The 9280-nt window shown below is 36.9% G+C and overlaps 1 protein-coding gene across 1 annotated transcript; it reads left to right on the forward strand.

Moving 5' to 3' along the window:
- The first annotated feature begins 6004 nt into the window (after positions 1-6004).
- LOC131076936 (cytochrome P450 734A1-like) lies at positions 6005-8841 on the forward strand. The gene is made up of 5 exons (XM_059213499.1): positions 6005-6350; positions 6465-6688; positions 6863-7104; positions 7599-7989; positions 8153-8841. The coding sequence occupies exons 1-5, from the start codon at positions 6080-6082 to the stop codon at positions 8576-8578; spliced, it is 1554 nt and encodes a 517-aa protein (XP_059069482.1). The 5' UTR covers positions 6005-6079; the 3' UTR covers positions 8579-8841.
- Positions 8842-9280: the final 439 nt, after the last annotated feature.

Consider the following 9280-nt stretch of genomic DNA (forward strand, 5'->3'; position numbering starts at 1 on the left):
AGGTTTCCTGTAAAATAGGATTTTGGAATCCTACGAAGGTGTAATGTTTATTCAATAAAATAAGGAAGTGAGCACGCATTATTCTCTGTAAATTATTTGCAGCTACAATTGCCTCTTCCCATAATTCCTGTCATGGTATCAAAGCAGGACGTCTCAGGGTGATGTAAGGCTTACGCCAGTCAAAATCCAAGAAAGAAATCATAGCTAGCTTGAAGCAAGAAGAAGAGACGCTACTTAGAGGTCATTGTTCAAGTCTCTGCAGACTAGTCATCTCTTGAGGCCACATAGGGTGATTTATCACATTCATATTGGCATCTACACTATCCAATGGCATATAATTCCTTAGATATTCATTTGTCTTGGGTTGGAACTTAAACCTCAGCTAGCTCTCATATGATTGACCACAGTTAATTTTTGGATCCACAATTTTGGTTTGGGTGGTGCATTCGTTCAAGGGGCTTCTATTATTTGTGTGCTTTCTTTGTGTTCTTTGCTAAGCTCATTGTCTATGGTTTATTTGCCCTTCATCGATTCATACTTGTATTACCACCTCACCAGTCGATGATAGTTATTCGAAGGCCTTTTCAGCCTATGCATATTTTTATTTATTAGACATCTTTATACTGGTCATCACAACAACTGTGATAACACTCTGCCTCTTTCTTGACACTACTTTGAGATGCAATCTCCAATCACTAGCCCATTTGTCTTAATGTGCCAAGAACGATCGCTGAAACTACATCTTCCATGTCAAAGCGCTGATTAGAAAGGAATGTCGACATATCAAGTCTAGTAGAGTTGCTTGAATATTTAGAGGCAGCATTAAATTTGGGATGAATTACTCCATCTTAGGCATCAAGATTAGCAACAAAGAGGGGTGTGTGTGTGTGTCAAGCCATTTGAGAAAATAGTTTTGTGCAGATATTACTCTCCTCTTGGCCATTTTAATTTTTAGATATAATAATTATTTGGGTAGGCAGCCCATTGATTCATTTGTGATCGGGAATCATTAGTTGCAGAGCAATCTTCTTTGTCAATTGGGAGTCTTTGATCACCCAACAACTTACATTGCCTTGTCGTCAGCTTATGATTTGCACTAAGTGGTTTTTGTTGCTCTCAATAGGACCTTTGGTGCAACTCATGTTTTGCAGAGAAGTTGACAGGTTGTAATTAGATTCATGTCAATGTCATGGATGGACAGTTTGTACCCAATACTACCATTGTGCTTCTAATGTTTGGTGGGGTAATAACTTCTAAATAAAATTTTAGTGAGGTTTTTCCAAGTTGTTCAACAAATCCACTTTATCTAGAGCTCTTATCGATGACAAATCGGAAAGGGAACATTTAATGCTTCAAATATTTTATGTCATAGATTAGTAGTCAAGTTGTCTATCATATGTCATTGTTGTGTCATGGAAAGAATGTACGTAAAAAAAATAAAAAAAATTCAGTGTGTCAAAAAATAAAAATTTCAATTGTAATTGGATGCACTTTCGCTTGTACGTGACATCCATTTTATGTGGGAGGGACATTCTAAAATTGAGCCTCAAAGACAAATTTGCTAAGTAGAAAACTCACTGGAGTTTGGAGGCACATGAGATTGCAGGAAATTTAGTGACCTTGATTGATGGGATCGTGAAACTGTATTAGTGGCAAAACAACTTGTGCCAAAATGACTAAAGCCAAGATCGATTTCTAGGTGACAAGGACAACCGTCTCATAACATTTGTGATTAGTGTGGCAATGATCTCAAATGATGGCTACATACGCGACAACAAAGACTTGTTTCTCAAGCTTTGCAAGTTATGGATGTATGTGTTTGTCCCCATTCACAAGATGATGTAAGTGGTTGGATGTGTTTGTCCCCAATCACTATTGTTGGTTGTTTGTGAATGGATGTGTTTGTCCCCATTCACAAGATGACTGGATGTATTTGTCCCCAGTCACAAGAGTTGGTGATTATGATTGGATGTGTTTGTCCCCAATCATAATTGTTGTGAGCAGAAGTGTGTGTCCCTTTTCATGATTGATTTTGGATAGATGTGTTTGTCCCTATCCAAATTTAATGTAATACCTTGGATAGATGAGTTAGTCCCTATCCTCGGTTCCATGAGTATATGTGTTTGTCCCTATCCTTGGATGAAAGTATAGTGAGCATAGTAATGGTAGTTCCACTATTGCTTGGCATGAGTAGATGTGTTTGTCCCTACTCTTATCTTATAGTGTTTGGTGAGCTATTGTGTGTGGTCATCAAGTATTGAGATGTACTCTCACCACATGTTCACACTAAAGGGGAGTGTTGGGAATTAGTGTTCACATAGGTGGTAATATTGCATCATAGGATGCATAAATAATTAAGAATAAAATAATTAAGGGGTGTTGATATATGTGTTGTAAATAAGTGTTATATTAATATTAAGTTGTTTGAGAAACAACTTGATATTTTTATGAGTCACATGGTTTGTTAATAGGTTAGTATATTGGTTGTACGTACTTGGATGTAGGAAGTTCAGTTGTTAAATCAACTCAATATATTTAGTAGAGTTGTTATAGGAGGTTTCCTATAAAATAGGATTTTGGAATCCTATAAAGGTGTAATGTTTATTCAATGAAATAATGAAGTGAGCACATATTATTCGCTGTAAATTATTTGTAGCTACAATTGCCTCTTCCCATATTTTTTGTCAATCATCTCAAACACATGCTAGTATATCGTGATCCATTATAATCATAATACATTATCTTCATGTCAGAGTTATTAAGAAATCATAAACAATAAACCTTAATATTATCAATATGTCCTCATATGCATAAATCATCATCATGAAGTTTGGAAATATAGAGTCATCATGAAGAGTCCACCATCATAGATCAAATGAGTATGTCCACACACACGCCTAATAACATATCACACACATATAGAGTCAAGCATAAGTCCAACAAACACAACAACAAAAAGAATTCATGGAAGGTATTACATATTCAGAGAAGGATTGCCAATATTTTTGAGGTTTCAGATTGGTCCTCTTCCCTTGGTTTATTTGGGTATTCCTCTAAATGTTGGTAGGAAACTTAGGTCTTACTGGCAAGAGTTGTTGGATAATTTATGTCAAAAGGTTAATTACTAGACTCATCGATGGCTTTCCACTATTGCTAGGGTGACTCTCCTTCAAATTGTGATCTAGGCTCTTCCCATTTACAAGTAGCTCCTTCGTAATTCCTCAAGGAATTTGATGCTCTCTTGCACCAATTCCTTTGGAGTGATATTTTTCTTGCTTTCAAGTGGAGATTAGTTAAGTGGGGGTTTGTGTGTCAGCCGAAGAAAGAGGGAGGCCTTGATCTTTGGTCAACCATTCTTGATGGGCAAGTTCTAGCAACTAAATTATATTGGTGTACCAGTCATGATTAGGTTTGGGCTAGCATTCTAATGCATAAGTATTTAATTGAGGTTAACATTTTGGATGTTCCTCATTGCCACATGGAGGGAAAGGGGTCTATGATTTAGCATAATCTAAAGAGACAGGGGCCCATCTTATTAAATAGGGGCAATGAGGGCTCAAAAGCTCTTTTTTGGCTTGATTCATGGGATGGTAATCGTCCAATCATTTCCATATATTCTCACTTGCAACCTCTTTATGATAGCTTTACTACAATAGCAAATTATAAGACTGCTCAAAATTTAGGAGAGGTTGATGTTTGCAGATGGAAGGACCCCTGTGAATGACTGTTAAGCGAGTCAAAGGAGGCTGGGCAAGAGTTAGCTAAAATTCTTGCTTCTTGGGAGTGCAATTCCTTATTGAGAAAGGATACTCTAGTTTGGGGTAGGGATTCTACTCGTAAACAATTTGTAGTTGTGGGATATCTAGAGCTTGATAAGCAGTTATTTGGAAATCTAGGAGTTCCTTGGTGGAAACAAGTATGGAACAAATTTTCTTGGCCAAAATGCAACTTTTTTATGTTGTTGGTGGTCCAAAATAAATGTCTTTCTTAGGATAATTTATGCAAATAGGGCTTCCAAGGTCCTTCTATGTGTGTGTTGTGTTGTAGGAGTGAAGAGTGTATTCCTCATATTTTCTTTTAGTGCTCTTTCTCTCAAAAAATTTGGTACCTCTAGTGGGAAGTTTGGAATCAGGCTTGCTAGCATGTCTCCTCTTTGCTTGGGTTTTGGGATTGGTGCCCGATCAGTGTCCAATTAAGACTTATTTTCTTTAGGTTGTTTGGGTTCTTGGGCCCACTCTCATTATTTGGCATATTTGATTGGAACAAAATCAACACATTTTTCGAGATGCTAAAATGGTTGCTCAACATTTGTGGTGCAAAATTATGCATACTCTTCATGAGATTGTCTTGGCAAAGTGTGATATTGCTAAAGATGTGGACCCTAGAGATGTTGCTATTTACCATCGATTTAATTTTCCTATTCAGAGAGATGATCCTTCTATTGGATCGAGTTGTCAGTAGGTTCTGAGGAATAGGTGCAGGCAACCTTTGCGGAAGATTAATCATATGGGTCGATTCCTTTGCCTCTATACCTCTTGCTCTTTTGCCCCTATCATAAACTATTTTAGGGATATGGTAGTCGGTAGATGCCATTGTGGCACCATCCTCCTCAAGGGGTTTTAAAGATGAATATTGATGGTTCTTCTAGGGGGAATCCCAAGCATGCAAGTGTTGGTGGTATAGGGTGTGATAGGTCTGGTGTTGTCTAGTTTATCTTTTCACTTTATAAAAGTCTTTATACTAATAATTAAATGGAGGCTCTTGCATTTTGTATGCCATGGAGATAGATTGTGTTTTTGGCTAGAAAAGGATTATTTGTGAATTTGATTCACAAGTGGTGGTGACTCTGCTGAATAAGCAATGATTTGATGATGTTAATTGGCACTTGGCTGTAGGTATTAGACAAATTTTAATGTTGTGCACTTCTTTGGAATATGTTACTTTTACTCACATTCCTAGAGAGTGGAATAGAATAGCAAATTGCCTAGTCAAATGGGCTTCTGATCGGCTAGACTGTTGTAATATTATGGATAGAGAGTAATTATTTTTGGAATTGTCTCATATGTTGGAACAGTTAGTTGAGGAAGATAGGGTTGTGTAATGTTTTGTTTTATGTTGGGCGTCTAACCCTTCTTGCGCTGTAATTCTCTTTGTGATTGAAGAAGTTTTTACCCCTTTTTTAGTTAAATAACAATATATTATAATTTGGCATGCTCTAAAAAATGTCCCTCCTATCAATAATACTATTGACCTAAGGGAGAGGATCCAGAAGTTGTGCTCCCTAACTTCACACTTTTCAAAATCCTATGTGGAAATTTCAAATCACTCCCAATTTTTTACAGCAACTTACTTGGCGAGTCCCATGTTTATAACTAAGGTTTCAAGGCCACATCATCAAATATGATGCCACATCAGCATGGTTTTGCCAAGGTGTCCTAAACAACTCAAAAAAAGGTGAGACCAATAGGTGTGCAAGAGGGGTCCCAATACTTGTGCAATTGATGTGGCATCACATGATTGATTGCCTTTTACAACAAAGGGTATATTTCATTCAATTATTAGTACTCATCGTCATCAATAATAACTTTAAAGTCACAACTATTGATACAATGTTATACAAAAATTGGACATTAAATCAGCAAATATAAAATTATTAAATCAACTACTTCTATCCTAAGAATTAGAATGCCCTCAACAACTAGTTCCTTTTCCTATATCAGAATAATATCAATGGACCACTGAAATGAACTTCTCAGCAAATCTTACTCTATACACTCTATCTGGAATGGCCGGTATGAATGAGATGGGAAGTTGGACCTGCCCATCTGGACCCGAGTCTGATTAGTTAATGCTTCACTTTAATCCAGCGTTCACAAACTGGTGGGAAAGGCGATGGTTCACCAGAAAGTGACTGCCGGGTTATAAAGTGACTGGGCCCTGCCTGCCAGGCAGTGGTATCTTTTATTTATTTGTTTGTTTTTGGATTGCGTGCGGGTCATTTTTCGTTAGCTACATAAGGGATGCTACACTAGGGAAGCTTTCAGAACCAAAGAATTTCTCTGCTGGCCAAGTCTGGAAGATGGAGTGGGTATTTTGGGGTTTGCCCGCTGTTTGGGCTGGTTTAGTTTTGTTTTTGCTCAAGATTGCAACAGCAATATGGTGGAAGCCTCTGCAAGTGAAAAGGGCATTTGAAGCCCAAGGAATCAAGGGTCCTCCATACAGGCTATTCTATGGAAATTCTGCAGATATATCAACAATGATCGATGAGCAGAGAGGCAAACCCATGCCACTCTCACACGACATACTCCCTCGAGTTCTTCCCCATTATCATCAGTGGACCAAAACCTATGGTACACTTGTATTCTGCATTTTTTTAAGCATCTGGTATTTCATTAAGAATATTACTGGAATTCCTGCTTAGCACCATTGATTAATCAAATAAACTTGTTACATGTGATGTATAGGTCAGGATTTTATTTTCTGGTTTGGGCCTCATGCCAGGTTGGTTGTTCCCCACCCTGAGCTTATTAAGGAGATATTGTCCACTAAATTTGGCAACTATCCTAGGTTTGCCGATGATCCGCTTTCAAAACAACTGGTTGGACAGGGACTTACAGGGTTGACAGGTGAGAAATGGACACGGCACAGGAAAATCATAAATCCTGCTTTCCATATGGATCTCTCGAAGGTAAGGCATTGAATGTCTGTACTTAGGTCCTAAATCAGGACAAAAATGATCTAATTTAGAGAGAAATCTACCAAGTTCCTAGTGATACATAAACATCTGTGTACTTTGCCCATCAGTATTCAAATAATTTCATGATGACTAATTGTCGGCAAAACGCCGTTTTCGTTTTTACAGGGGATGATTCCAACAATTGTGAACAGTTGTGCCAGTATGTTGGAGGAGTGGAGTAAATTGATAACGTCAGGTTCTCCGGAAATTGATGTGCAAAAGGAGTTTCGTGATCTCACGTCCGATGTTATTGCACGCACAGCATTTGGTAGCAGTTTTGCAGAAGGAAAGCATATCTTTGATTTGCAGGGCAAACAGATGATTCTTGCATTTGAATCATTTCGCACTGTTTATATTCCAGGTTTCAGGTGACAAATTACGATACAATTGTCAATCTTAAATTCCAAAAGAACGCAATCAACATTTTGAATTGTATGTTTTGTTTTTGTTATGTTTGTTGAGTTTTCATGGATAATCTAGAAGTCAAATCAAGAATTTTCTACCAACAGATTTACTGGTCTTTATAGAACCAGATCATATTTGTTCTGAATTTGGCTTATTATTAACATCCCTCTTTTAGTCACATTATGTATAGATGGGTTAGTTTGGCTTGACGCTGGATACTGTGTTGAGCTTTTCATAGACCTGTTAAAAGTCTATTTGATGTCAGAGTGCTCTACCATCTGAACAGCTGACCCTACAAGACCAGCCTACCTTTATCCAAATCTGACTTATTACCAACAATATTTTTTCGAAAGCTATATCATCCCATCTCAAATGTCTTGGTACTTTAGGAAGGTTTACTCATATTCTGAGGTATGCAGAATCTGTAACTTCTTTTGGTTTCTTACATTGGTATCAGGTTTCTACCTACTACAAAGAATAGGCAACGTTGGAATGTGGAGAAGGAAATAAGATCCTTAAGACAAGTTATAGATGCCAGGGAAAAGACCGCTGGAATGAAAAAAACAGGTAAATATGGTGCCGATCTGCTTGGTCTTATGATGTCTCAGAGCAAGGACCAGATGGGAGCAAATGGGAGAAGTAATGGAGGCCTGAGTACAGAGGAAATCATTGATGAATGTAAGACTTTCTACTTTGCTGGTCATGAAACGACATCAGCACTGTTGACATGGACTATAATATTGTTGGGCATACATCAAGATTGGCAAGAGCAAGGTCGCAGAGAGGTAATGCAAGTATGTGGAAAAAACAATTATCCAGATGCAGACAGCTTAAGTCGCCTCAAAATCGTAAGGACCGTCTATACACAGACCCAAATTCCATGTAAATAACATAAATTATTTGGAAACCAGTAAAAAGATAGAGTAAGGGCCATTAGCTGGCTCAATTAAACTGAATTCAAAAGTAATATTTTGGATTTCTCTCATTTTTTATTGTATAAATGTTTTGTAGGTTGGAATGATTATAAATGAGGCCTTGAGACTTTATCCACCTGCAGTATTTCTATCGCGACATGCATCTGAGCAAACAAAACTTGGAAAGCTATCAATTCCTGCAGGCACTCAATTTATGCTTCCGATCCTTGCAATCCACCATGATCCTGCTTTGTGGGGAAGTGATGCCAAAGATTTCAACCCAGGGCGATTTAGTGAAGGAATTGCAAAGGCTGCAAAGCATCCAATGGCATTCATGCCCTTTGGAGGAGGTCCAACTATATGTGTGGGTCAGAATTTGGCCATGTTAGAAGCAAAATTGGTGTTGGCCATGATTCTGCAAAAGTTTTCTTTTGTGACTTCGCCATCTTATACTCATGCTCCTTTGCTTTTAATTACTCTGAAACCTGAATATGGAGCCGAGGTTATCTTTCGCATGGACTAATATCGGAGGACAGTACTGCCTAGAAACTACTCTACTATTGAAATTTTAATAGTAGTTATAATAGTTTTAAATTTTTCATTAGGTCTCAATAGTGCAGATCTCCAATGGTGTCTCATGTTGTAATAGCACTTGTTTCCTAGTTAACTTCTGAAAAGGAAAGTTGTTGTATGAAATCCTATGGACCTTAATGGATTATAAATCCTAATGCTATGGGTTATAGTGAATTTGTCTTATATATTAATAAATTATAATTTATTTTGATACTTAATTGTCTCTTGATAGAGAATGATTAATGCTTCATGAATATTGATTGAGAGTACAATGATGATTAAATTTAATTTAAGAAATAATAATCATTAATAATGATTTATAGATTATTAAAACATTTTAGATTAATAGTTTTTTAAAATCATTTTAAAATTGTTATATGGATATAAATACTTCAGTAGGTTTTGGATTGTGTAAGTCAAACATTTATGTGGAGTAATCTTATTAATTAGTGAAATGGCTATGCAACACATCAAAAGCACCATTGACCTTCTTTATTAACTAATAAAGACATTTTAATCTTACGCTAATCTAACTTTTGACCATGTTTATTAACTAACAAAAATGATCAATGGTGCATTTCATATGTTGTACAGATGTTGCAATCAATTAGAAGGGGGGTTATACAAGTACATGATTTTTATTTTTTTATTT

Source organism: Cryptomeria japonica, chromosome 10 (assembly GCF_030272615.1).
Source record: "Cryptomeria japonica chromosome 10, Sugi_1.0, whole genome shotgun sequence".
NCBI classification, from domain to species: Eukaryota; Viridiplantae; Streptophyta; class Pinopsida; order Cupressales; family Cupressaceae; genus Cryptomeria; species Cryptomeria japonica.

Bases quoted from the DNA above. Each gene is read 5' to 3' on its own strand.
- LOC131076936 (XM_059213499.1), top strand. From the start codon at position 6,080: ATGGAGTGGGTATTTTGGGGTTTGCCCGCTGTTTGGGCTGGTTTAGTT. The intron at 6,351-6,464 runs GTACACTTGTAT...TGTGATGTATAG, and splicing joins TCAGTGGACCAAAACCTATG to GTCAGGATTTTATTTTCTGG. The intron at 7,105-7,598 runs GTGACAAATTAC...CATTGGTATCAG, and splicing joins GTTTATATTCCAGGTTTCAG to GTTTCTACCTACTACAAAGA.